The 27,547-nt window shown below is 41.5% G+C and overlaps 3 protein-coding genes across 4 annotated transcripts; 2 read left to right on the top strand and 1 right to left on the bottom strand.

The window, feature by feature from the left end:
* The first annotated feature begins 213 nt into the window (after positions 1-213).
* Positions 214-8,459, top strand: zbed4 (zinc finger, BED-type containing 4). 2 transcript variants are annotated; one of them, XM_008401143.3, is made up of 2 exons: positions 214-410; positions 3,662-8,459. In XM_008401143.3, exon 2 carries the CDS (start codon positions 3,857-3,859, stop codon positions 7,586-7,588), a length of 3,732 nt encoding a protein of 1,243 aa, XP_008399365.2. In that variant the 5' UTR covers positions 214-410; positions 3,662-3,856; the 3' UTR covers positions 7,589-8,459. The 2 variants fall into 2 exon arrangements, with proteins under 2 accessions (XP_008399365.2, XP_017158388.2); XM_017302899.2 differs by lacking the exon at positions 214-410 and adding an exon at positions 450-538.
* A 605-nt stretch (positions 8,460-9,064) lies between these two features.
* alg12 (ALG12 alpha-1,6-mannosyltransferase) lies at positions 9,065-13,932 on the bottom strand. Its single transcript, XM_081603913.1, has 9 exons — positions 13,615-13,932; positions 12,600-12,732; positions 12,357-12,530; positions 12,086-12,280; positions 11,822-11,924; positions 10,881-11,105; positions 10,611-10,780; positions 10,438-10,513; positions 9,065-9,526 (listed from the first exon to the last, which is right to left on the bottom strand). Exons 1-9 carry the CDS (start codon positions 13,771-13,773, stop codon positions 9,280-9,282), a joined length of 1,482 nt encoding a protein of 493 aa, XP_081460039.1. The 5' UTR covers positions 13,774-13,932; the 3' UTR covers positions 9,065-9,279.
* Positions 13,933-14,101: 169 nt separating this feature from the next.
* Positions 14,102-17,123, top strand: creld2 (CRELD disulfide isomerase 2). Its single transcript, XM_008401140.2, has 10 exons — positions 14,102-14,439; positions 14,885-14,967; positions 15,199-15,309; positions 15,546-15,637; positions 15,728-15,904; positions 15,986-16,084; positions 16,205-16,288; positions 16,423-16,518; positions 16,634-16,768; positions 16,849-17,123. The coding sequence occupies exons 1-10, from the start codon at positions 14,299-14,301 to the stop codon at positions 16,905-16,907; spliced, it is 1,077 nt and encodes a 358-aa protein (XP_008399362.1). The 5' UTR covers positions 14,102-14,298; the 3' UTR covers positions 16,908-17,123.
* Positions 17,124-27,547: the final 10,424 nt, after the last annotated feature.

The following is a 27,547-nucleotide window of genomic DNA, read 5'->3' as shown; positions in this document are numbered from 1 at the left end:
CAAACTGGATTTGGAGGATGAACTTAATTGACCGATACAACTAATTAACAAATGATTGTGAAACAATGGTAAATGATGCAAGAACCCATTTCTGAATGGAACCGATTCTCATTTTGTGAGCACAGAAAAAGTGATAAGTGTGAAAACGGAATCGTGAGGCCGCGTGATGTCACCGAACATTTTGAAGTCATCGGCCGTTTGGCCACAATGAAGACTCTGAGCCCGGTGACATCACTGAGCGCGTTCCTTCCGTCCGACGTTGCGTGGAGCTGCTTCTCCGGCCGAACGCGAACTGCTAGCAAACCAGGAGACAAAAGCAACAAAGTGAACCCCCCCTCCGGATCAATCGAATGTGTCACAATTAACCGTTTACCAGCCGAAACCCTGCGATCCCGTCGTCAGAGTGAACTGTAAGTACGCCGGGATGATGTGGGGCTCTGGAAACGGGGGCTTAATGCGGGCGGGACGTCGTGGTTGAGAGCTTCCCTGATTCGGATCCTGTGCGGTTCGTGCGCTCGGCTTGGTTCTGCCTCGCCAGGTTAGCTTGTATGTCCTGTGTGTGGCCTAGCTGGCAGCTAACCAGCTAGCAGACGTGGTACGGTCCGACCATAACGGGGCGCATATCTAAGAGTGTGGTGACAATTCTGCCTGTGTATGTGTACACGAATCATAGCCGTGGGTACTGGGGCGAGATTTCACGTGTCAGAACGGCTTTACCTGTGAGTTGCTTTTGTGTGTTTATTAGCCTTCTGGCTAACTATTAGCTCCAACATAGCCACCGTCGTGTTTACTGATGATGTAGCCTTATAGCCGGCGATATTTAACACTACTCCGTGAATCGTGGACTTATGTGATGCCTGGAGGAAGGTAACGATCGTGGCTGCTGGAGTTCATTGTGGCTAAGCGAAGAGCCGGCAGGGAAGCGCACTGATCTAAAGTGGGGCTGTTATGAGCAGGTGATCGCTAGCCAACCGTGGCTATTTTCTGCTGTCCTCTCGCATCTTCCTGACTAGCACGTAAAGCTCAACCCGGAAAGCTCGCCGCCGGTGATCGATAAGAAAACTTCACATTTGAAAGGATTTCTGTTCGGAGTCGTGATTGATTTTCAGAAAAAGAAAAAAATAATAATAATAATAATAACGTGTTAACGTATTCATAAAACCAGCATACTACTGCTTTTGTTTGGGGGGGAAAAATGAATCAATTGAATTTGTTAAAGCTTGATCATTGTTATGATCACACAGTTTCAACTAAAGTCTTCAAACCAATGGGTTTCACGTACTGACATACTGTAAAGAAATTGTATAGTTTCAATATTTACTGATGATGACGTTTAGAATAGTTGTATGCCAGAACTGTTAAAGAATATATATATAAAACAGATAAATGATACCAAGATCAGGGGTGTAGGTGAAAAATCAAGACATATATCTGAGATTCTGGGATAATTTATGGTTTTCTTTTTCCTCAGAAAAATGTGAAGAGTTAACAGTCCTGATATTCAGGCCGAACATTGCATTATTTTTCAGCAGGTCATTCTAATTAAGTCCTAAAATTAAAATACAAGTCTAGGACTTATGGACCATAATCTGATTTAAAAGGATTTTAATTATTGTTTCAATTGATATTTGGAATATAAGTACTTAAAGCCATAATCAAGCAGACACTTAGGCTGTTTAGTTACAAATTTCTCATAAATCAAACACAAATTTTCACATGAAAATGTCAACAAGAATCTCTGGCTACTTCTCTATAAGGACAGAAAAAACATGTCTATAAAATATACATCACCAATTCTTTTGAATATTTGTATTACTATTCTCCTTTTTTCTTTGGATATATATATATTTTTTCTTTTAATTAAATCCTTACTTCTAAAGTGCTTCTTTAATTATTATTATTATTATTATTATTATTATTCTAGCACAGGGTTTACCAGAATCAGCTGGTCGGCTCGGTTCCTGACCTTCTGTGATGTCAGCAACCCAACAAAGCAGAATTGAAAGGCTTTTGTCTACAACTGCAGGATTTCACAAAATATACACCAGTAGTTAATTAGCCAGCAATATGTTCATTTCAGCCTATACGTTTCATGCTAATGCTGTTAGAGATTACGGTCTACGCGAGCTTCATTGTTATGTAAATCAGCACTGCAAGACGTTTTGTTGCATTATAGGAACTATTCCCTGCAATACCGTGTGTGTCTTTTTGTTCTGGTTTTGCTTCTGTAGTTTAGAACTCTGCTTCCTGGTTTGCTTGTTTACTTCAAAATCATAACCACAGACAAGGCTGAGAACTGTTGATTTTTTTTTTTTTTTTTTACTTTTTAAAGACTGCTTTCGTAATCGGTTTAATCACAAAGGAGCTGTTGACTTCTTGCAGGTTTTACTGTGTGAAACGGTTAAAAATACTTGATGTATAGTGTCACCTAATTAATGTGTATACTCTGAATGGTTATGTATTATTATGTAATACAAAAACGGACATGATTTAATCGATGTAACTTGAATCATAAGAGCCACAACTATTCCCACTGTCTCTAAAACACATTATTTAATGATATTTTTCGCATTTATTTCTGATGTTTTGATCTTGAAACAGACTTGAAGGTGTTGTTCTTGCTGTTTATTTTCTACTTATCTGAATTTGTCACATCTCTTTACGCCTAAGCAGCACCCTCCTGATTTCAGTACCAGCTCCAGTTTTAGCTCGGTGATGTGCCACAAATCCATGTTCCAGATAAGCATGCTGTGAGCAGTCCTCCTTTTTTATATTCAGAAAAAACTCTTAAGGTTTGATTCGTATTAGCGAAGGAAAGATAATACAGCCGTTCTGTATCTGAATGTGTGACTTATCAGCATGGCATATTGAACCAAAGCATGGACAATTGATCAGTTAAGCAGAAATTAGATGGTTCATTTGTCAGACTAGTTCCTCAATCGGCTAACCTGCGTGTAGATTTCTAGCTGATTTTAAAGCAACATCCTCTTAAAGTGACACAAAAAACCGAGTGAAGGCAAATACCAGACATGTTTGGATAAATTCCATCAAAGTGGGCAGAGACGAACACTGAGGGACACGGCCAAGTGTGGGGGTCTGTGACACGGACAGCCATCAAGCTGTACCGTTGTAATCAATTTGAAATTTCAACTACAACAGCCATCCTTCAACCCAAGGTTTCACAGAGACGGTTTCAGGCAAAATTAAACACATTTATAAAAAAAATGCCACAATTTGCACAGAGATTTGGACAACTTATCTGCAAAAATATATTTTGGTATTCAAAAAAATGGAAAAGTACGACCGTCTGAGCTAAAAGCCTGCACAACTTGGAGCTGAAACTGAACTTAATTCAGTTTCTTTATATAAAATATTGCCATTTGTATAAATAATAGAAATTAAATAACTGCCCTTTACTTAGATGATTTCCAAATGACAATTTTGTTAGATTAATACACTGTAAAGCTGTTAGTGTTTGGCTTTGATCTCGCAAACCGGTTTCATTTATTTGCCTTGTACAGGATCTAGTGGGGGGAAAAAAAAGAAAGTAAAGCATACAGGTTTGATTGCATCATTACGGTACACTTGTATTACCTGCTTTTGGAATCCAGTTTGTAGCGTTTGCACTGATTCTATCTTTTTTTTGCCCCTTTCTCTGTAGGTTGTGTGGAGAGAAGTGGAAAACATTTAATTTATAAATGGAGGGAAACAAGCAGGCACTCAGGGTCAACGAAAGCAACACGCTCAATACCACACCTGCTTGAGAAGCACCTTATCAATGACTGCAGCTGAAACTAAGTGACTACACCCAACAACGCAAGCCTGACTGATCCATAGAAACGATTGGGCTGCCACCATGGACGGAGAGGAGCATATTCCTCGCCTGAGTGAGGATTTCTTCTGTGTGCCTGACAGTTCTGCAGAAAGTAAAAAAAGAGAGGCGAAAGGGACCTGCCTGAAAATCGAGGGACAGGAAGGTTATGTATTAAAGTCCTACAGCTTTCATCCTCACAATCTCACGGATGCAAAGTCGCCAAGCTGCTCCTCAACACTGGATAAAGATTCCCTCCCTACTTTCCATTTATCTTCTCAGGTAGACAAACGGTTAGACTTGGAGAAAGTATGTGACATTGCTCCATCATCCCTCAATGATGGACATACAGACACTGAGAAGTATCCAAACGGTGGTGGACTGAGTGAAAGTGTCAAAGATCATATTGGGGATGCAAATGGGATGGAAGAGGAAATGCCAGATGACGAAAGGCTAGCATTTGGTGGCGCCATTGCCCCTTTTCTAACCCGAGACTGTGATGACTATAGTAATTTATTTAGCGGATACACAAGCACCCTTTATGATGTTGCCATGGATGCCGTCACTCAAAGTCTTTTGTCGTCGATGAGGGGTCACGGCAACCCGAGGAAAAAATCTCAAGCGTGGAATCACTTCTTCATTTCGCCACGGGACAATACCAAAGCAATCTGTCTATACTGCATGAAAGAGTTCAGTCGGGGCAAGAACGAAAAAGACCTCAGCACGAGTTGTTTGATGAGGCACGTACGAAGGGCTCACCCGACTGCGCTTATACAGGACGGCACAGATGCATCCTTCTCCAGCCTGCCTCTTTTTCCCTCATCGTTGATACCTCCCTCCCCAGGCTCACCAAAAAACGGAGACTATTTTACTTCTCCCTCAAAGAACACGTCACCGTCCACATCCTCAGCTGAAAATTCAAGCCCATCATCCAAAGAAGTGCTGCCCAAAGTCGAACAAAAAATGGAACAGTTTACAAACGTCGACCCTCAGAGTAGCATCCTTCCACCCTTTCCATCCTCACATTCCAGCGAAAACAACAACGACGACTTATTAGACGGAGGACCCGAGCGCCCTCCGGGAACCCCTAAAGGCGCCAGTTCCCGTCGCAGGTCGGCCGTGTGGAAGCATTTCTACTTGTCACCTGCAGACAATTCCAAAGCTGTGTGTATCCACTGCATGAATGAATTCAGTAGGGGTAAAAACGGAAAGGATCTCGGGACAAGCTGTCTTATTCGTCACATGTGGAGAGCCCACAAAGAGGTTGTGATCGAGGAAAACGGACATGGCAACCACATTCCGCCACCCTATACAAACCCACCCTCACTGCTGTCCCGCTCACATGATGCACTGGAAATTAAAAAAGAACCACCGTTTCTCATCTCCTCCCCAGAGACCCTATCAGATGAACTACCCCAAAGCTTAGAGGAAAGCATGTTTATTAAGGAGGAGAGAGACCTTATGCATCTCTCAGGGCAGGATTCCTCTTTTAACTTCTTTAAAACTCAGGGGGCTGATAGACCACTGACTTCCTCACCATACCTCTCTGAAGGCCCCAGCCTCAGTCAGAACCATTTAGTTTTCCAACAGAATAAAAAGCTTATGAAACGGGTGAAATCTGAAGTGTGGCAACATTTCATAGTGTCGCCAGTTGACCAGTTAAAAGCACTGTGCCGTTACTGTCCTTGTGTCATTAGTCGGGGCAAGCGGGGTGACTTTGGCACAAGTTGCCTGATGAGGCATCTGATGAGACGTCACCCAGACGTCATGAAAAACCAAAAAAGCACAGACGAGAAGGAATCGTTCCCTCACCCCTACGCCATGCTCACCTCAACAGATCCAGTCTCAGCCAAAGAAGCTGATGACTCTGGCATTGACAAAAAACCCTCAAACCTGCCCGTTTTCAGCAAAAGGACGTCAAAACTGTGGAATCATTTCTCAATTTCCGACACTGATCCCACCAAGGTGAATTGTTTGCACTGTAGCCGCACAATTAGCAGAGGCAAAAAGACTACGAACCTCGGCACAAGCTGCCTCTTCAGGCACATGCAGAGGTTCCACGGACATTTTCTCGAAAGTAACAATTCTATCTCAGGTGTTGTGCCGTCTGCTGAAGTTCGCATTAAACAAGAGCCGGTGGAAGACACCGTTTATCAGTCAGAGCAAAGCTGTGCGAGGTTTGATGAACACCACCCGGTTGCCAAAAAAACCACCAAGCTTATTGCGGAAATGCTCGCGCTGGATCTTCAGCCATCAGCTATGGTAGAGAATTCTGGACTGACTAGACTGATAGAGTTCCTCCAGCCTCAGTATTCTCTTCCACCTTCTTCTTACTTTACCAGCACCGCCATACCAGAAATGTACAATAAGGTGAAAGATGTTGTGCTGACCCACCTAAAAGAGGCAGAAGGCGGCGTTGTCCACTTCACAACAAGTATTTGGGTCAGCAGCCAGACAAGAGAATACTTGACCCTTACCGCTCACTGGGCAGCATACGAGTCAAATCTCCGACCTCAAGGTCAAGACTTCCACTGTTCAGCTCTCCTAAGTGTCTCGCAAATAGATTGTGATCAAGATATGCACGACATCCCAAAGCAGCTTGAGTACCTGTGGGACAATTGGATCACCTCACCAGGGCTGAAGAAGGGGTTCATAGTAACAGATAACGACACCATCAAAAATACCTTGGAGGAGCATGGCCATGTCACCGTGCAGTGTTTTGGACACACCATAGACCTCATTGTAAGTGAAGCCATAAAAAGCCAGAGATTGGTTCAGAATCTTCTGAGCATAGCGCGAAAGATCTGTGAACGTGTGCACCGTTCAGCGAATGCAAAAGAGAGACTGGCTGAGCTCCAAAAGACTCACCAGCTGCCAGAAAACCAGCTGATACAGGACGTTCCGTCTAAGTGGATGACGTCCTTCTTCATGCTGGAACGCCTGGTTGAGCAGAAGGTAGCTATCGATGACTTGTCGATAGAGTGCAATTTCAGGGAAATAATCAGCTTTGACCAGTGGGAGGTGATGCTCTCAGTCTGCAATGCACTGAAACCCTTTGAAGTGGCCAGCAGGGAGCTGAGCAACCGCACTGCCACTCTGGGTCAAGTCATACCGCTCATTCACATTCTCACCAGGAAAATAGATCTTTTGTTTGATGAGACTGTTGGCATCGACAATATGCTGATGTCTCTAAAGGAAGCAATGATGAACAGAATGTCGGCTACTCTGCAAGACCCACGTTATACCTGGGCCACCATGTTGGACCCGAGATACAAAACATCACTGTTCACAGAGGAGGAAGCCGAGCGTTGCAAACAAGATCTGATCCAGGAGCTGGACTTGTCCTCTTCTACCTCAGTTCCAGTTAGCTCTTTCCTCCCCAACGGCTGCGACGAGGACCCCGTTTCCTCCGACAACCCCCACTCAACCAGAGACAACCTCTGGCCCTTGATGCCTGAATTCAGGCAAAACATAAAAGAAGAGGAGGAGGAGGAAAAGTCTGCAGAGATGGTAGTGCTGGAGTATTTGGAGGAAGACATCTTAGATCAAAGCTGTGACCCCCTCGATTATTGGAACCTGAAGAAGTTCCTGTGGCCCGATCTTGCCAAAGTAGCCGCCCGTTACGTGGGCTGCCCTCCCACCATCGTCCCAGCAGAGACGCTGTTCAGCACCGCCGGCGTCAACTGTGCTCTAAACCAGCCCAGGCCAATGCTGGACAACATAGAGGGACTGCTGTTCCTTAAGGTCAACCTCCCCTTGATCTATTTTCAGTACTGAACATTATTGAATATTAATTTGAAAACTGTTCTATCAAGGACCAAGTTGCATAGCTGTGAAATGGGTGGGCTTGTGTGGGGCTAATTGTAAGATAGGGATTTATACACTGATTCTTAATGCAAAGGCCAGATTGAGGGTTTCTTGTATTGTGTACTACTGTTAAACACTTGGAGCTGTTGTGATGAAACGTCTCAGAAGTGTATCAGGGAGGGATTTTTTTTTTCTTTTTTTTTTTTTTTTAGCTGTAGGGGGTTTTGCGATGGTGTGTTTGGTTGTAATCTTTTGTTCTTGTCGTTTTTTCTGTTGTCTACTCTCTCCTTGTGCCTTAACCAAAACTACTTCAGGTCAAAATGCTGTAAATATTATAGAAATTGTGCTGATTGCATCAGGATCCGTTTTTTTTTTTTTGTTTTTTTAATTAAACATAGATGCAAGGATTTTTTTGTTTTGTTTTTCAGAATGACAAGTTGGCCCAAAAACAAATGCTGTGACTGAAAGATGTTTTAAGTTAATGCTATTTAATTTTTCTTTGTAAATTTGAGGCTTACGGTACTGTCACTTAGAAATATTTTTTGTTGGGTTTTTTTTGTTGTTTTTTTTAACTCACTGAAATGTTTTTAATAAGATGATGTATAATGTGGCTGTATTTTCAGAATAAGGTGGGTTTTTTGGAATACACCAGTTGTCTCTTAAGCACAATTTAAGTTTATGTCCAGGGGATTAAATTATGGGTTTATTATTGATTAACAGTTTACTGTACATTTTTATATTAAATGACTTCTGAACCTAATTTGATAAACGTTTTAGCATTCAGACTGGAAACATGCAAATTTTGTGGTCATTTGTAAATAAAGGTTTTTCTTGAACAGTGTTTTATTTTTATTTGAGCTTTTGTGTGAAGTTTTGAAGGATTTAAAGGGTTAGCTCAGGATTTATAGAGGAAGTTATTTATTTTGTTTTACACGTATCTTTTTACCCGCAGTAGATGACACTTATCTTCATTTAGCATAGGTCAAGTTTAAACTTCAAATAAGGTTACAAATTCACAAAAATAGGACATTGCTCAATTGACATTTTTGTAGAAGGAAAATTTGTTAATCTTGATAAAGTTTAGTTCCTGTTACGCTGCTGACAAAGACTGCCTCGTTCGGCTCTCTGGTTGCTTACGTGAGCCATTAAGAAACAAGGTCACCCACTCCTTTATAATGTGGTTAATCTTATTTTGGTCCCAGTTAGTGTTTCAAACAGGAAGATTATTGCTGTTGCACCACCTGCAATTCCTGCGAAAACAAATTTCCAATGCAAACTTGCCCATTTTAGCAGTTAAAGCAAATTAAATTTTTAAGATGTTATTTAAGGCTACAAATATTTTGTTTGGCCTCAAACCAATTAATTTAATTTCCAGCACCGACCACTCTGGATTTATACTACCCCTCTCCAAAACGTCCTGAACTGTCTGTAAGGATAACAACATGCTTTCATTTTCTCCGTTTGGCTTTTATTCATTTACAAGTCAAAATATATAAATGATTCTCTGGTGTAAACAATAGCTGGATGCATTTCCTGGGGCAGAAGATCATAGGCCATCTGTGCTGGTATGTGACACCAAGACATTTGTTTTGTTTTAACAACCTAGCAGCATGATTTTTAATCATCTTTGGTCACCTTATAGTTCTAAATTATATTTCGGCTCATGTTTCTCTCGGTGTGCCCTCCCAAGTCTTGCTCTGCATCAGCACAGCTTTCCTCGCTAGGTGAACTCTGACGGGTGGGAAGTGAGCCGTGCTAAAGGCGATGTTGTTGAAACCTTCGATGTAGGCCAGAGGCTTATGCGTGTTGTGCAGCTGCTGTATCTTGGTGATGTTCACCTCCATCAACAGGTGTGAGTACACCCGGAGCTCAGGGCTTGTGGAGCTTATGTCTTCTCTTTTGTCATATCTGTAGGATTGAAGACTATTAGAAAGATAACCAAAATGAGGCGCATTTTTATGTAATGGCACAAAAGTAGCACCCTTTCCGCAATTCACTGGTATCTGATAAAGATACCAAATTTTGTAGCAAAATTTCACAGTGGAAAAAAAAAAACTGGAGAGGGGAGTGGTTGGAGATAATTGATTTTTTTCCTTTAAAGTAAGTAAATATAAAACCTTTTAATGAGGAGTTTATCTTTTAAAGTACAGCGTCATAGAAGTTGTATAAAGTTGCAAAACTTCTCATTTCTTTAGGGTGTCATGTGACAATCCAGATTCTAAACCCAATATTCAAAATGGAAAAGACAAGAAAACATGCTGTACAAGCAGCTTGTGTGTTCATTGTTTTGAGTCAGAAAATGGCAAGAAAAAGAAAGCTACTTGCCTGTTTCCTTGGGACATAAATATAAGGATTTAATTATTTCTCTCAAACATTTAGAAGTATAAAATCACACACATGAACAAGGAATGCAAAAGACATATTTTTGTACCACAATAATCTTGACATGCTCGAAAAGGCGTAGGAAGAAGAAACTTATATAACAACATAAAGGCTTATTTCTATTAGCCCCTCTCCAAAACAGAAAAAATAGGAAAGCATGCCATTTTTACAGAGAAAATGGGATTTTATAAGTGATATAATAGTAGAAGAAAATAACTAAATAGCTTGTTTCCTTGGGGAAATGATGATGCTACAGTCTGAGAATGATTAAAGCATTATAAACTTCTAACACTGCAACAGGACCCAACTTTCTTCCTTATTTCAATAGCGTGGAATTTTTCCTACTACAATGATAGATGCGTTTAACTGAATTCTTTTTACATTTCTTTAGCAGGGGTGTCAATAACAGTGATGGCCAATGTTTACACAACACTTACCTCCAGTTTTTGTTTTGCTCTAAGAAGCGTGACACTCCTGTTTCAGCAGCAAATGTGTCGATGTGAACAAAGACATCTGGGGGTGGGGGGAAGGAAAAATGTGCGCACCACGTTAAAAATCCAGAAGTGTGTGTTAATATTAGGAAATAAGGTTACTTAATTGCAGTTGTGACCTGCTGTGGCTGGCAACAGCCTGTGTAGTTCCTGGATTCCCTTGCCGCCCGGGTAGTTGTGATGGGAAACATACAGGCAAAGGAAAGTGTATGATGAGTTGATCAACAGCTGGCCAACCACAACTGCAGAGCCCAGTTTGTACATCCAGGATTTCTGATAGTTGCACAATCTGAAGCAAAACAAAGGGGGGAAAAATGAATGAAATAAAGGATAAGTAAAGTAAGTATATCATCTTGATATAAGATTTTTTTTAATCAACTTTAACTTGCATGAAGGAACAGCCGCGTGCAGCGGCCAAATTGAGCACAGGGAAAGTGTAAATGATGAAACGCAGCTCCTTGTGAGGCAGCAGCGAATAGACGAGGATGAAGCCAACTGTGGGGAGCAGCAGCAGCCTAATCCGCCTGTCCAGGAGGCCGAGAGGCACGAAGAGCAGCGAGCAGCCCAGGGCCCGAGGCAAGGCGGAGTAAAAATACCACAGAAAGGGCGAGGTTTAATGGAGAGAGGAGTTAGGGAGAACTTGGGAGTTAGACAGAAAAGAAATATTTGGGGAAATCATTAGGATTTCCATTTTAAAACAAAAAAAAACTGAAGACAGGTGTAAATTTTTCCCCAATGCAAATCATGTTCAATGCATTTTTTGCACAAAATCATTCTTAGATAATGAGCTGTTTTTTGAGGTCTCTGTCACTTTAAATCCAAACAAACTGCTGTTGCCCCCCGACCCCCAACTCAACTTTTACACTTGCACATAAAAATGGCTGTAGACAGACACACAATTATACAGTTGCACTTCTTTGAAAAGCAGAAGTAGAGCCTCCAGCACAACAAACAAAAATTCAGCAAGTGCTTTCTGGATGGTAAGTCAACACACAAAACACCTGTCTTTTCCAGCAGTCATTGTACAGCGCATACAGAGGTAAAACCAGCTGACCAAACGTGCTGGAGATCAGCTTGAGCAGCTAGGTTCAAGCAGATCCTTCGCCGGGGTTGCTAGGTGAGGGTCAGTGCCTGCTGGTTTGTGACGTTATATTCCATAAGATTTTGAAACGGCTAATTTTCTAGAAAAACAAAAAAAATAATTTACTGCCAAAAGTATGTATGTTTTTTTAAGCACTTGGATTGTTTTTAGAAGCAGTAGAAACCCAAAAGGAAGTACAAAAAAGCAAAATATGACATCTGCATTATAGGTTCCCTTTAAAAGGATATTCCCCAGTTGGAGCTTTTATTAAGAATGGTGTTGTACCACAGCACCTGGCCCTCAGGCCACAAAAGCTTCCTCCAAAAGAAGGTGTCGACAGCCACAGTCAGAGCTGAAGCAAAAAAAAAAATAAAACAAACATATTTCTGGTTTAATTGTATGCAATTATTAAGCATAAAACAAATAATTAAAAAATGAATTTACTTTCAGTCCACCTTAAGAGATGCCAAACGTTCTGCCCACCTCATTAGATATTGTAAATTCTGCTCTCACCTAGAGAGAAGAGTCCAGCAGGAGCAGCGTAGTAAATCAGCTGCTGCAGCCCCAGCCTCCTGCTCAGCAGCGCCATCAGCAGCATGAGGCCCAGCAAGATGCAGAGCTCGGACCGGATCACGATGATGACCAAAGCGGAGAGTCTGATGAACCAGCCGTGTTTCTGAGCCATCCACGACGTGAACGCTACAAGAACTTTGGGAGGAATTTTGCAACCGTAAAGAAAGAGATGTACCAAGATTCCTTCGGTAAAGATGTTAGTGTAGCGTACCTATTGGCAGCGCAAAGACATTGGGGAGTGTCCTGGTGCTGTAGAACATGAGGTGGAACTGGGAGGCACAGGTCAGACAGAAAAGACACGCAACTGTGGAGCCAAACTGCCTCCGCACTTCTTTCTGCATATGCCACAGAGCGCCGATCACGCAAAAGCCCAGCGAAGCCCGGACTGAGCAGAACGTACATTAGAAATCCTCACATTCAGATTAAAGCAGCCATTGTCTGTTTGTTTACTTACCTATAAACTGAGTGTAGAACTTCGGTGCCTCCAGCAGAGATGATAAAGAAATAAACGGGGAGCAGAGCGTGGAGAGGAACAGGGGTCCGAGAAAAGTACGCGGCACAACTCCAGGGAATTCGTGATGGTCATACTGAGAGAGAAGCGATATTTTATAGTTTCCAGTGCACTCAAAACATCATGAAAACAATTCACTTTTAAAAAATATACATGCCAACAGACAAAAAAAAATTATTTTCCGCCATGACAGCAGGCGAGCCGACGAAAACAAACATTTGTTACACCAATTTTAAACAACAATCTTGTTTAAATATTTAAATTCCTTATAAAATCAGTACTGTCACAAACATTAATATTGCCATGTGTAATTTACAAGACGCGAGTTTGTTATTTCTTGCTAAGGTTTTCTATTTTTTTAGTAGTTATTAGAGATACAAAAATCACAATTTTGTGGCCAATTTCTGGCCAAATGCAAAATGATTCCATCTAGTTTTATTTCTGCTCTCAGTGAAAAAATTTCAGAAACACTATGAACGTTTAACAGTATTGAAATTATAACTTTTTAAAAACTTAATATACCATGATACTGGAAATTAGGCCAAAGATATACTGTACCATTGTACATATTTCATGAATCTGATTCTTCTCAATGAAAACCTGAATACCTCAAATATTGCTTACTCAACTATAATGAGTAAGCAATATTTACTCATATTTGAATAGTGGAAAACATTACTATAGCAACATCATAACAGAATGTGTCAGAAAAATGTTATCCATCTTGCACAAGTTCTACAAATCAGGTAAAAATATATAAACTGCAAATTTTGCGGAAATTGCATTATTAAAAAGTATTTATTTTAATATGAAGATATCCTTTGTTTGTACTATGATAATCAAAGTACTGGCGTGAGCTGTTGACATTTAAGTAATTATTTGTTTAAAGGCCTTTTGGTTTGTCTCTTCTGTGCGCATGCGTGTGATTTACAGTCTACATCATTGAAAGTCTGCTTACCTTGTCAAAATCAAGTCTGTGGTACAGAATGTCGTGCGCCGCCTGTAAATTAAAGCTTTCTTCGACTTTCGTAAAGGGGCAAATGAATAAATGCAGGAAGCTCAGAGAAATTAACAAAAACAGCAAAGGCATCCCCAAAACATTCTTCTTTTCCGCCATGACAGCTGGCGAGCCGACGATTTTACTTCCGGTCAACACAGGAAGCGAACGCTCTCAAAAGCGTTTTCGCTTTGAAGTCGCTAAATATTATTTGTTTTATCAAAAAACGTGTCGGTACCTGTTTGGTATTGGAATAAAGAGGTTTTCCAAAATTAAAAAATATGTTTTTGAATAAAACAAATAGGTTTCCTAAATTTTCCACGTGTGGCTAGATTTTATGTCCCGCTCGTGGCGGCTTGTGATTGGTTGTTTTAATGATTGACAGGCCTTTAAACCAAAAACTATAAGCCACAATCAGCCTTAGAGGCTGACGCAGAAAACTAGAAAAGCATCTCTTTTTTTTCTACAACCGGCATGTAAATACTACTTAGCTGCGCTTTGCATAGATACAATTATCTTAGGTTTGACGTTAGAATAGTTCATTTAAATGTATCCAACCGTTACGGAACTTTATAGCTAGGTGTAAACCAGTTAGTGACGGGTGCTACTGTCATGATAGCGTGATTGAGTCTGTTTGGGTGAGAGATGTTGTCCCCCTGCCTTCCACAGCTGCGGCTCCTCTCCTGCTCCATTATTCTTATTTTGCTTTTTCAAGCCGGCGACACCAACAGCGATTTAGAAAGCGCCTGCAGCACCTGCCAACAAATTACTGAGAACTTCAACAAGGTCAGAGATCTTTTCAAAACACTGGTCTTGCTTGCACCGCCGTGCTACACTATTCAATCTCATGGAACAAAATAGTACTTTAGGTATAACTGTCAGGCGAAAGGAAATGCATACACGCTCTAATGCATTTAATTGATGCTTTTTGCTTGAAATGTGTGGCGGGTATTTGTGCTCAGTCCCTTTTAATCTGGCATCCCTAAATACAATTCAGCGCAGTTAACTGCTTTTAGTCAGAAACGTTTGTTTGGAAAACTTTGTAAACTAACTGCATTATGAACACAGCAGAAAGGTCAGGTGTGAAACTTTAAGATGAATCTGTTAGATTTTAAAATAATCACGAGTAAGGCACATTTGATAAGTCGACCTCATTGGTCTACGTGCAAAACCTCTTCTTTCCACTTGGTATAAATAATTTGGGTTTGTGGTTTTCTTATTCTTTTTTCAGGGCTATGATAGAACAGCAAAGCAGAACTTTGGAGGAGGCAACACGGCGTGGGAGGAGAGAAAACTGTCCAAGTATGAGACGAGGTGAGACGAGTCCAGCTCGTCCTGTCCTCTGCTAACTCCAAGTCAACCTGATGCAGAGCCGTTTGACCTCGGCAGTTGAAGCTTATCTACGCTATTAGATAACAGATCATTAAACAGCAAGGTTGCACCGAATAGAGAACCTTTACTTTTACTAGTCGCTTCCTGTGTCGTACCTCCCAGCTTCCTTTTCCTCTATGCCCTGTGTGGATATATCTGTCTGTCTTCCTGCAGTGAGATTCGCCTGATGGAGATCTTGGAGGATCTGTGTGATAGCAGCAGCTTTGAGTGCAACCGCATGGTGGAGGAACACGAGGAGCAATTTGAGACCTGGTGGTTTAAAAAGTGGGTGTCCGGTGAGATTGTCAGTGAGCATGAGCTGATGTTCAGAAAAGTGTTTAAGCATAAGCAATTATCTAATCTGGGACCTTCTTGTATCTGAATTATTTCACGATCAGGGTTAACAAACTAGTTATTCCCCAAAATACTGAAAAACCAGTTGAACTTGGCAAGTTTTTGCAGTAAGTTTCTACATTCAGTGAAGCCCACCTCTCCCCATTTCATCCCCTTCTGCGATGCAGGAAAACCAAACATCCAGATCTGCATAAATGGTTCTGCATAGACACTATCAAGGTCTGTTGCCCAAAGGGAACATTTGGACCAGACTGCAATGGTAAGGAACTATTCTAATGAAACCAGAGGAAGGATAGATCTGGCTGTAATATTTGACGCACCAATGATGATGACAATTTTGTTTCTGAAGCTTGTATAGGGGGCTCGGAGAGGCCGTGTCATGGAAACGGGGTGTGTGACGGCGATGGGACCCGCGGAGGCAACGGGAAGTGCAGCTGCCACCACGCCTATGAGGGGGAGTTCTGCTTGGACTGCTTCGATGGGTACTTCAACGAAGTCAGAAACGATACCTTCTCTTTGTGTACAGGTAAACTTTAATCTGACTTGTATAGGAATCGACACGGTTCAGTGAACTGGTCAGTGATTCAGGGTTTACATCCTGCCACAGAGTGCGACACGTCGTGCAAGACCTGCACCGGCGCAACCAATCAAGACTGTGACGAGTGCAAGGAGGGCTGGGAGGAGGATGACCAAGAAGCTTGTGTCGGTAAGGAACACAGTCCTGTTCTGCAGACCCTATGTGGGATTTAATTGTAAAGAAAGACTTGGTGTAGGGTTGCACATTTTGAAACTGATACATTTGTGTTGTCGGCCGAATGATTTGCAGATGTGAACGAGTGTGCCAAAGAGCCTTCACCGTGCAAAGAGGATCAATACTGCCTTAACGCTGAAGGTTCCTACTCCTGCAGTGGTAAGGTTCAGATTAGTTTCCTCAGATTAAAGGGGTAAAAATTCAGAAATGATAAAATAATTACAATATTTTCAACCTTTTCACAGCAGCTGAACATGGAATTAATTAGTTTTGATCGACTTGCACTCATACAGGTTGTGACGAGGCGTGCACCGGCTGCACTGGAGGTGGTCCTGATGAGTGCCAGGCTTGTGCTGAAGGGTACCAGGATGTAGAAGGAGGATGCACTGGTAGGATGGAAATATTTTAGTAGATTGTAAATTATCGAGGAAAACAACTGTATTACCATGTGTGCAGAGTCATTTTTACAGTTATCTTTTGCTTATTGCTGTACTCGTTTTCTAGATATTGATGAATGTTCACAGTCGGAGCCTGCGTGTGTGAAGGAGAACCAGGAGTGTGTCAACAGTAAAGGCAGCTTCATCTGCATCTGCTCCAGTGGCTATGAGGAGAAAGATGGCGAGTGTGTCCAACAGAGCGGTGAGGGTCACTGTGTTAAATACTTAAACATTTCACCGTTGGTAGCACTACTCTCACCTTTTTCCTTCCTTTGTCTGTAGATGAAAAGGAGGAGTCTGAAGCATCGGAGACGACTCCAGAGCCACACAGGGAGCTCTGATGTTGAAACTTGGACCAGTATATGAACGAACTGAACCTAATGACTTTCTTTTTTTTTCTTTTTTTTTTTACTTGGACCGCAATCAATATACCACCTGTTTTCAAAACCCACCAGTGTTTTCCAGCAGTGGAATTGGACAGAAACAGGACATTTTATGCCACTGTTCATTTGTTGTTTTAATAAAGTTGTTTCAATAAAAGTGAATGTTGAATTCAATGTGATTCTATGTTAACAAATCAAATACTTTATTTTATTTTATAACTTTTAGAATGGAGCAAGTTTAACTGAAGCTGTAAATTAGTGGAAAATCAAAGAAGGAAAACGGTGTTGGGCTTATGGCAATTTTGTGTTGCAGTAATTTGAAATCACCACATGATGGCAGTAGTGTTAAGTTGCCTTTCAGTGGCTCGGTAAAGGAGCCAATTGGTAATAAGTTGCATAAATGTATGCATAGAAAGCAATTACAAAAGTGGACACAATAAAATGAGTATTCATTTAATTTAAATGATTAAGTAAAACCTTAGTTTTACAATGCAAATGCTGGTAAGTCAAAACGGGAAGTCAACTGTTACAAAACAAAGATCTTAGGAAGTTAAATTTGTTATGCTATGAAACTGAAGTACAAGGTCTGAGTTTTGTTAAAGTTGGCTAGTTTTGTAATGTAAATACGTTTGGTATTTTGAACACAAATTGATTTATAGACATTTTATTTTGAAGTTTTGAGTTATTTGAATTAACCATTTCGACAGTTTTTAGAGATTTTTTTTTTTTCTCAAGCCAAAAGACACGTGTCACGCCTACATTTGTAAAGCTTTGAGGAAAAACTGCCTGACAACGCAGGAGACATTTTAAATGCAATCGTGTTGCAGTGACTTGGGATTGCCACACGATGGCAGTGTTGGCTGTTGAAATTTCGATCTTCAGCGCTCACATGTCTGGAATGGATCCAGAAAGCGCGGGATACTGTGACGGTGTTTTAAATCATCTGTACTGTGCACTCAGTATCCTTAATAATACAGTATTTCCTCTTACATTGATCCAGAGTTTCCTTTACAATCTGTGGTAATAAAAGTACATGTCCCTACTCTTAAAACTTAATTATTTAAGAGATTAGTCATAATCTAGATTACTTTCCTCGAGCTGGGCACAAGGGGAGGTAGTCATGTTTCTTGCCAACAATTGCTTACCCTTCAGTCTCTCCTCCTGATCAACCCTCTCCACTATCTTTGGGATGATGTAAGTTGTTTTGATTTGCCCGATCTTGCTGAAGGTGGAAGGAGCAGCTAGTTGAGACCTGTCTGAGCCGGCAGCAGAGATGCAGAGTTGCCCCACTCCGACCCTCACACTCAGCATGCTGGGCTCATCACTGCGGAGGCATGGATTACACTGTTAGAACTATCTCGTGTTATTAAATATTTTATCCATAACTCAAAGGAGAAAGTGTTTGCTTTAGGAGATGGATGATATGAGGTACTTTGCAAGAAGAGAGCATCAGCGTGAGTCAGCATCCTGACTAATACATGAGTCAGTGTACCTAATACTGATGCCACCCTTTTAGGTGAATTTAGCCTTCATCAGATGCATATTTGATATGATGTTTTATGTGCTGGAGATGAGATGTGCTCCACTGAGCCTACCTCAGTAACAGCTTTAGTGGGAAAGTCTGTTGCAGGAACCTGAGGCTTAATGACATTCAAAGCAGATTTGCTTTTTCCTCACTTATGCCTTCTCCCAGTGCTAACTAGAAACAACCGATAAAAGCCAGGAGGCAAATGAACCAGTCTTGCAGAGGTACAGCATTGTCTTTGTAATATCTTGACTGATCTCTTTAGATTTTTTCCATGATGTCAAACAAGGAAGCATTGTACTTAAGTAGTTCCTTAAGGTATGTCCACGGGGGCATATTTAACAACCTCAGATGTTGTGAATTAACCTATCAGAAGTTTACAAAGCTTTGACATCACCTTGTGGATTTCCCCAAATTGCCTAAAATTGCTTTTTGTATATGTACACTTCTGACTTGGCAAATTACTCTTGGGCCACATCTTAAATTCATTTACCTTATGAATAACTTGAAAACGATGCAACGACTGTTTCACCCTCTGGGAAAAGAAAACAATACTCCTTCATGACTTTCTGATTTTCAGTGATTTGAACTTATGACCCGTTTGAAGACCGCTCCTTTAACCACCAGGCTTTCCTTTTGTTGGGGATTGTTTATTCTGAATGCTGGCCTCCCCTTCCGTGCGGTAAAGGGACCTAGCTTCAGTTTTGCACATGCATGCGTGCATGCTCGCTCACTTTGTGGTTGGAGGGGCACCCCGATACTTTCTTTTAACCTTGGTGGTTTTCCGCTGCCAGTAAACCTCAGCTGTGAAGCACATGGTCCAGCTGTAGCAGGGTGACTACTAGGACGCTTCCAGAGATGGAAAGCACAGGGACACATGGGTGATGGCACCAAAATCTGTATTCAGTGTTTTAATGCCACTGAACTCTTGTTCTTGGGCATCTAAATCTACTGCTCTTCTTCTTCCTCAGTCATCAGGGGTTTCATCTCAAACCAGCTTTTTTCCCAGAGCTATCTTTAGCCGAAAGTCTTCATTGTTCCATTATAGGCCGGTGGGACGGGGATAATCACAGTGCCGAGATGCTCTAAGGGAAACTGCATGTTAAACTAGAAGCCAGATGTGGCACCATGTGCTTTTGTTGTCTGTCAGCGGTCTGCACCGCCTCTGATGTCAGGCACTCCTTAAACTTGCTGCCCTTTCTGATGCGGTCAGCTTCGCCTTGTTTTCAGCCAGCTGGGCTCCCAACCGCCGACGATTAGGCCGGACAAATTGGATGCCGTGGGCTGGAGCTCAGACCCATGGCTTCTTGAGGAATCTTTCCTTGAAAGGAGCAAAAAAAGTGACCCCAACCCTCGTGATCTTGGCCTCTTTTCTTATAAGATGTAGACATTGACAGGAAGCGAAAGCAATGGAAGAGGGTGGAACAGCTGGAGCCATTTGCCTTGGGTTGAGGAGGGGGAAATTGGAAATCTGCTTTGTTTGTGAAAGATATCTAACTCACCGACTCGCAGCTTGTGTGACCCCCGGAGCTCAAATGACCCCTAAATCCCCCTCAAATGAAGAGATTCCTAAATTTTCATAAGGAGAAGAAAAAGTAAAAAAAAAGTAATAATAGTGAAGTGCAATAATCTGGTTGCATAAATGTGCATCTTTGAACTAACACCTTGTTGAAATACTTTTAGGATTTATTTGTTATGCATCCTATTGATGCTTAAAACTGCCTAAATTTAACAAAACTATAAACCCTCAGCACAGCAGATCCCAAGTTTGTGGTTCCATCTGTGCTGCATCTTAGCAGAAAACATCTAAATCAAGAGCACTTGATCCAGATGTCTTTTCTCCTTAAACAAACTGCCACGGTTGGATTGTATGTTCAGTATTTCCCAGAGTAAATTCAACTGACCATTGGTGACAAAAAACAGGGAAACATAATCTACATCTGAATTATTTAGGTCACAATATTTTCTTTTTTCCACCAAAGGAAAACGCACTCGGACCCTTAAGCAGCAGAGAATTCAATAACTCTGCTGTTTTGATTGCATGTGCAGAAATTAGATTCTACCTGAGACCATTTCAACTCGATAACAACAATCCCAGCTTTTTGAATTATTCAGTGTGTTTTGTTGCCTTGTTTCATTGCGCTGAGAATGAAAACAATCTTTCAATTGTTTGTAATTTTCTTATTTACTTCAACATGGTATCGTTTCACTTTCTTTTGTACAATCCACTGTGGCTGGTCCGTTTTCAGAAGGGTATTCCTTCCTATTCTGAGTGTTGAGCAGAGACTGCCCTTACAATGATCTGTTTGATCCTGAAGCCAGGGTCCAGGTCTAGAATTGTCTCTCTGTATGTGCAGGTGTGCACATGTGCCGAGCATAACAGGGTGATGAGATTAGGCCCAGCGTGCTTTCCGTGTACAGCAATACGTCACGACTGAATCATTGGCCTCTGATCTTTTGCAGCCATCAGGAATGAGAGGAGACAGATAGGAGACTTTGATCTCAGGGCTGTAGGCTTAAGTCCTTTGTCTGTTGAGATGCAAATAAAAATGAAAACATTGAGACATTTCATCTGCTTTTGCTCCAGCTATTACTACATTAATGAAATAACTATCCATACAGATACTATCCATACAGATCTTTACGCTCATGGAATTGCTGAGTTGTTCATGATACTTTGGTTGCATTGTCCACATCTGCAGAAGGATTGCAACAGTCCCACTAAAGGTGGGGGATTCTGCATCTTTCCTGGGTTGTTTTTAAGGGATAATTGGTACTTGTCGAAGGAAGTGCTGTGTCTGCTTTTCTGGCACAAAGTGTAAACCTGTTCCCAGTACAAGGTGGACTGTGTCCAATTGTGGCGTTTATGGACCACAACTCAAGGTGCATTTGTGACGAGGGTTTGGACCTCAGGGGTCTCACCTTAGCTTGTTGCAGATGCTCTAACAGCATGTGGCAATGGACCACCAGGAAAAAGGTTGATTGCTTTCCTTGGGGTAAGGGGTCAGTCTGAGACACAAGAGGAGACGTTCAAATAACTTGTCTTGTTCACCAGAGAGAACTGTGGGTAGATGGGTTGAGACCTTGCCTGGAGCAATGTGGTCACTGCTCTGGTCTGTCACGGTGAAGACAGAGGAGAATCAAAATGAGACTCCGATGGTCATCAGATATAGTTCATGGCCAAAAGGAGAAATGCCGGAGACAACAAGCTAAAATAAGCGAGGCAGAGTTACATTACTCTGTTTTCTCTGAAAAGAACCCTTTCAAAAGGAATTTAAACTGTAGCAAAAAAATTTGACAGGAAATGTTTGTGGTTTTAAAAACCGTGACTATCTATACCCAAGATACACCTTTTTACCATTAGTCAGCTCAGGCTCCCTTTGGCAATCCTTCAAACACACCTTGTAACACTGTAGATTTATAAACAAATTCTTAAAACTGAGCAGGTTCCTCTTTTACTTCTAGACAGCTCTGTCCTTTTGGTATGTGGGGAGAAAAACATCTGGGGTTCTCCTGGAGTGCCTCAGACCAAGATGCTTAGCAGTAGATCCTTTGAGCCATGTGGATTGGGCTTCTTTCCTAAAACCACTATGAGATCCCTTTTTTTTTCTTTATCGGGGAGCTTTGGAGTCCAGATGCATGCCTCAGTCCTTGTGTTATGTCCAAAGAGTTAAATCTTTGGTAGAAAGTTGTTGTGCAAATGGCTGCAGAACATCAAATGTCTAGCCAATATGTTGTTTTACCTCAACATATTCTTGTATTATACTAAGATGGTTTTAATTCTTTAGCATGCTGCTTCAGCAACTAGAAGGAAGAAAAGTTTGTAATATATTGCAACATGGTGTACTTGGAGAAGGAGCCGGGGCAGCAGAGCAAAACAACATTTTTTGTATCACCAGAATTTTCTTTTTACAACTACAAGGAAGACTGCAAGACTTGATCTCTATTGCAAGATCTAATGAAGCTTGATGTAGCACTGATGACTCCTAACATTGATCCATCTATCCAGGTGTCAGTGCAGAAGATCAGCCACGTATACTTTGTGTCCTGAATCTTTGTTGCATTTCTTAGTGAAGGCCAAAGTTGCCAAATGGTTGAACTATCGCTGCCTACTATAGGAGAAGACTAGTGTATAGACTTTGTTGACGAATCACTCAGCTTTCTTAACAAGTCCCCTTGATGCTTAGACTACAAAAAATAGGAATGGTGACTCTACAATTCCTTGTTTGAATCTTCTAACATCTGCAGAAAGATCCGTTGAGGTTTTATTTTTGTTATTCCTGCATCCTTGCAGGGTTGGTGTATCTTTCTGGTGGACAGTGGATAAGAGCTGGGATTCACCCTGGACAGGTAAGGCAAATTCTGCTTCATCAATTTGGAATTCTTCAATGAGTAATAGTTTTCATAAATATTCTTATAGAGCACCTTTTTTTCATGGTGGAATTCCGTACTAACCTGCATTATACTTCCATTATAAAGCACAGGGAGTCCTGTACAGCCGTTTTTGGGATCAGGCACTTGGTTTCTCTGTTGCAGCACCGTGTAACCAACGCTCAAATGTTGCATGTGTGCAGGTAGTAAAATGTTAGACATTCCCCCTTCAGATAAGTCATCCTTGGATGGCTAGAGAACCTAACACGGAGATCCCATAAGCACACCAATAAAGTCACAGACAGTCGGAGCCAGATGTTCAGCAGCTGGTCGAAATAGCAACGTCAGGTATGTTCTTATCCTTGTCAAAATCGCTTTGAGCAATATTTCTACTGGAAATAAATGTAAAGAAAATATATTTGTAAAAACAAAAAGAAAAGAAGCTGCATCAGGGGTTGTGCGTCTGGAAGCATGACCTAACTTTGGGTTTGCGATGAATTAGCAGGAGTTTGCATTGTTCACCTATTGTAACACCTGCGGCATTTATAAGACACTTTCTGGTTCCCCACATCAAAGGCATTTTTCTCCCGCACTGCTGGACCCAACTTCAAAGTGATTTCCAGACCTTTTTTTTTGTCCAAAACCAGCTGTAAAACCCCGGTGGAGGCGGAGACCTCTGTTCCTTTCTCCATATAGCAGTGTGTTGTTGCCATGGCGCTCAGGTGGTGTTGACACTGGAGGGTGTAAACAGGACGGAAGGGAACAAGGAGTTGATGAGTAGGGGAGAGAAGGAGTCACAGATGACACAAGTCTTGGCGATATACTGCATTGCTAAGGGGGTAAGAGCAAGAGTTTATGCTTACTGTTACAAAAACATGTTTTTCTCATGAATTTGTTCTTTATTGCATTTATTTTTATTTTTTTTATGTTTTTCCTTTCAGAAACCGCAACTTTTTCCTGTAATAACTTGTAATAACTTCTATGGCTTTTTAACTGTTATGCTTTTGTCCCTTACAGATTTCTTTTGTTTTTGCTTTTTGGCACAATTTAATGTTTTAGATTACTAAACATCCTTTACACATCAGACAAAAGTAACTGGAATAAATACAAAAGATAATGATTTCACTTATTAAAGGAAAAAAAGCCCTCAAACTAAATTGTCTCATGTGAGTATACATAATTGGTGCCTTGTTAACTAACCCAGGTTTGATGACTGTTTGAGTAACTAAGAAATCATTGAAATAGAACCTGTCCTACAACACAAAGTAGGCCTCACAAAGAGACGCATCACTCCTCATTAAAAAAAAATTCAAAAGCAGATGCAAAACAAAATCAGGAATATCTAAAAGTCTACAAAGTGGCTAAAAACCGACTTGAGAGCTACTATTAACAAATGGAGAAAACACTGAGCGGTGGTGGACCTTCCAAGAGGAGGCTGGCCTACCAAAATTACTTCAAAAGTCCATTCACATTACTTACATGAGGTTGCAAAACAATCCAGAGTATCTCTAGCACAGTATTTTTTTCACAATTTCGTGGGGAAAAAATTCTAACCTTTGACATTTTTCACATTATAAGTAAAAACTTCAATGTTTTTTATTATGGATTTAAAGTGATAGGCCAACACAAAGTAGAGCAAAACAGATGGAAGGTGAATTTTTGTCACTTCCTTTGCAGCCTCTAACAGGTTTTCTTATGCTGTCGTCTTCCATTTGGCTCCCTCCACGAAAGGTATCCCCACGGTCTGCTGCTTCCACCTCTGTGTTTCACTGACTTATTGAAGCTGACAAGCAGTGGTACTTTTCCTCCTCACATTGTGTTTTACACGTAGGCCAAAAGGTCAAGCTGTTGACTAACGCTGGAGATAATTCACGTGTATTTAAAGTTACTCTCTTCCAATCCAATTTGTGATAGCTGTTTTGTTGTGTTAAGCAGCACGTGCTCAAGCTCCAACTTTCACGACCCAGCCGGCTGTACTCTCAGAATACAACAGACTACAGCTGGAGCTCCAAAACATTCTCTCATCTTCCTCCAGCTTCCTAAACGTGGCTCACTCTGATCCTCGTTTTATTGAATTGTTTAGTGGACGAGTTCCATCGCAACATAATAAGAGGGGACGCAGTTCTCTTATGAACCTTCAGAAGCCACATGAAAGCAAAACGCAGTCTATTGCGAGCAGCAAACAACGTGCCCTTCGCGGGCTTCTGTGTCACTCGGCGTGGAACTCATTTCCTGGCCGCTATCGCTTCATATGGCTTTGTTTTTTCTGGACGGGGACCCCAGAGAAGAGAAGAGCAGCGATCACAGGAGGGCTCAGCAGCTTATCCTCGCTGACCACCACACTGATGGCGGTTATGCAACGGAGAGGGCTACTCTCGGTCAGCACAAAGGGTGATTCGCGTTCAGTTCAGCAACCTTCGGGGGGAAAAACAGAATCTGCTGTTTTTCTACAATTGGAGTACTTATGAAACCTCGTTTCGAAGTGCAGCCTTCTTCCTGAGCACCAGTTAGGCATTTTCTGTCTCGAGCGTCTCAGCGGGTCGGCTTTGAAGAAAAAAAAAAAAAAAAAAAGAGTGCGTCCCGTATTGAAGTCTGTGCTGATGATTCTGCAGTCAGAGTGAGCACTGCTGGGTCAGCTAAGCCTTGCCTGTCACCTCTCTGTCGGCTCAGCACTTTTGGACATATATCTGCCATGTAGAGCTGCCGGTCCGCTGGCATTCCCCGCAGTACCTCACTGCACTGAAGCGTACCCCGACACATCCTGTTATTCACATTCACGGTTTTCAAGTTAAGTGCTAAAGTTCTTCTGAAATGCCTTTTCAGATTTGCAGGTTTACATGAAAGAATCTGAAACAGATTGAAGACTGAATTCAACATCTCTTAAATACATAACTTTAAATTTAGAGATTCTAATGGAATCTAGAGATGCACTGAAAAGCTGACTATAGAACAGGATGAGTTTTTTTTTATTTTTTTTAGCTAGGCTAAACATAATTGGTTAGCCATCACACACTGCCTGATTATTTAGGAAAATACTTATCTGAGAGCAATGAAAATCACTGAAATTTTATTTCCAAATAGATCCATGATCCTTTGACGTGGGGGGGGGGGGAATCATAGATAAAAAGAAAAGTAACTTACTTGGTCATTATGCAGCAGAACACTGAATTCCACACCACTGATCCCAATATACATAAACCTTTCACAGTGGGAGCACATCAAAGTCAACACACTTACTACAAAAATATGAAAGAACTTGATGTTCCAGTTATTTAAAGTTAATCATAAACAGACAAATGTTTGCTGTCACCGATATAATAACTTGGTCTGAATCCAATTTACCCTATAAACCCTATCTCAAAGCATGTGATGTCACCACTGCTCCTAATTCAAAGATGTAGTGACCACTGTACTTCTATCCTCTTCTGTTATTGTCACTGGAATGATGTCAAAATCAACTAGAACTGGAATCAGCAGGTCAAATCTTTAAAAATCAGGAGATCATAAATTAGCCAAAAGACTTTAATTGTTGCATATTGAATGGAAATGCAAACAAAAAACAAATGGAAACAAAAAATAGTTTACTATCAGAATTCAACATGGTATTTTTTTTTTGTCTTTATTAAGTAAACCCCCCTTCAACTCCATATGAAGCCATATAAATGAATTGTGATAAAAAGAGACTTTGTGTTCCTTTGGCTTAACTCCAGTTCTCCACTAGGGAACTTCGCAGAGTTCTTCTGTTACCATCTTCCCAGAGATCCACTTGTCTCCTCATCATCCAGCCTTGTTTGACACTGCTTCAGTAGTTTTTATGTTTTTAGCTAGTGCTCACGTAGTTTGATACAGGCAAGTTAAGTAATTAACTCAAATTTTAGGCTGATTTTTGTGTGAGATTATGCTACTGCACCAAATGCAATTTCATGTAAAAAAAAAAAAAAAGGAAAAAAAAGAGTGGAGTGTTCCTTTAACCATTTAGAAACAACAATAAGTGGCTTTTCTCCGACTCTGATGATCTACATCTTTTAAACTTTGAACACTAGGTGTCACCCTGCATGCAAGGGGTGATCCGTCAGGTTTCGGACGGCTGCCCACACATGGCGAGGCCAGAAAACATGTGGACCCACGAGGAGCTGAGAGGCCAGAGACAGCTGTGGACGGGAATCGGCCAGCAGGGGTGGTCTGTCTTGTTTTACAGTTCTCAGCTGCATGGGCCTCTTCTCCTGAGGACTTGAATTTTTTATTATGGTGTAAAAGAGGCTGATCCTCAGTGTAGCATTGCAAACAACTTAACTGCAGTCTTATATGGCCTTTGGGTAATGATCATTAGTCACTTAGGCCTTGTTTTTGGGTAACGTTGAATTCCATCCATCCATCCATCCATTTTCTTGCACCCTTTTTCCCTCAGTGGGGTCGGGAGGGGTGCTGGTGCCCATCTCCAGCCAACGTTTCGGGCGAGAGGCGGGGTACACCCTGGACAGGTCGCCAGTCTGTCGCAGGGCAACACAGACACACACAGGACACACAACCATGCACACACACACACTCATACCTAGGGGCAATTTGGAGAGGCCAGTTAACCTGTCAGTCATGTTTTTGGACTGTGGGAGGAAACCGGAGTACCCGGAGAAAACCCACGCATACACAGGGAGAACATGCAAACTCCATGCAGAAAGACCCCAGGCCGGGAATCGAACCCAGA

This window comes from Poecilia reticulata, chromosome 23 (genome assembly GCF_904066995.2).
Source record: "Poecilia reticulata chromosome 23, P_reticulata-male-v2, whole genome shotgun sequence".
Lineage (NCBI taxonomy): Eukaryota > Metazoa > Chordata > Actinopteri > Cyprinodontiformes > Poeciliidae > Poecilia > Poecilia reticulata.
The sequence above is the reverse complement of the archived record's forward strand: the minus strand, read 5'-3'. Positions and strand labels throughout refer to the sequence as shown.

What these genes read in the sequence shown, in the direction of transcription:
- alg12 (XM_081603913.1), bottom strand. Translation starts at nt 13,773, where the DNA reads ATGGCGGAAAAGAAGAATGTTTTGGGGATGCCTTTGCTGTTTTTGTTA. An exon ending in TGTCTTTGCGCTGCCAATAG is followed by an intron (nt 12,281 to 12,356) that starts GTACGCTACACT and finishes TTCCTCCCAAAG; the next exon opens with TTCTTGTAGCGTTCACGTCG. An exon ending in GCACGCGGCTGTTCCTTCAT is followed by an intron (nt 10,781 to 10,880) that starts GCAAGTTAAAGT and finishes GTTTTGCTTCAG; the next exon opens with ATTGTGCAACTATCAGAAAT.
- zbed4 (XM_008401143.3), top strand. Translation starts at nt 3,857, where the DNA reads ATGGACGGAGAGGAGCATATTCCTCGCCTGAGTGAGGATTTCTTCTGT.
- creld2 (XM_008401140.2), top strand. Translation starts at nt 14,299, where the DNA reads ATGTTGTCCCCCTGCCTTCCACAGCTGCGGCTCCTCTCCTGCTCCATT. An exon ending in AGGTTCCTACTCCTGCAGTG is followed by an intron (nt 16,289 to 16,422) that starts GTAAGGTTCAGA and finishes GCACTCATACAG; the next exon opens with GTTGTGACGAGGCGTGCACC. An exon ending in CGAGTGTGTCCAACAGAGCG is followed by an intron (nt 16,769 to 16,848) that starts GTGAGGGTCACT and finishes CTTTGTCTGTAG; the next exon opens with ATGAAAAGGAGGAGTCTGAA.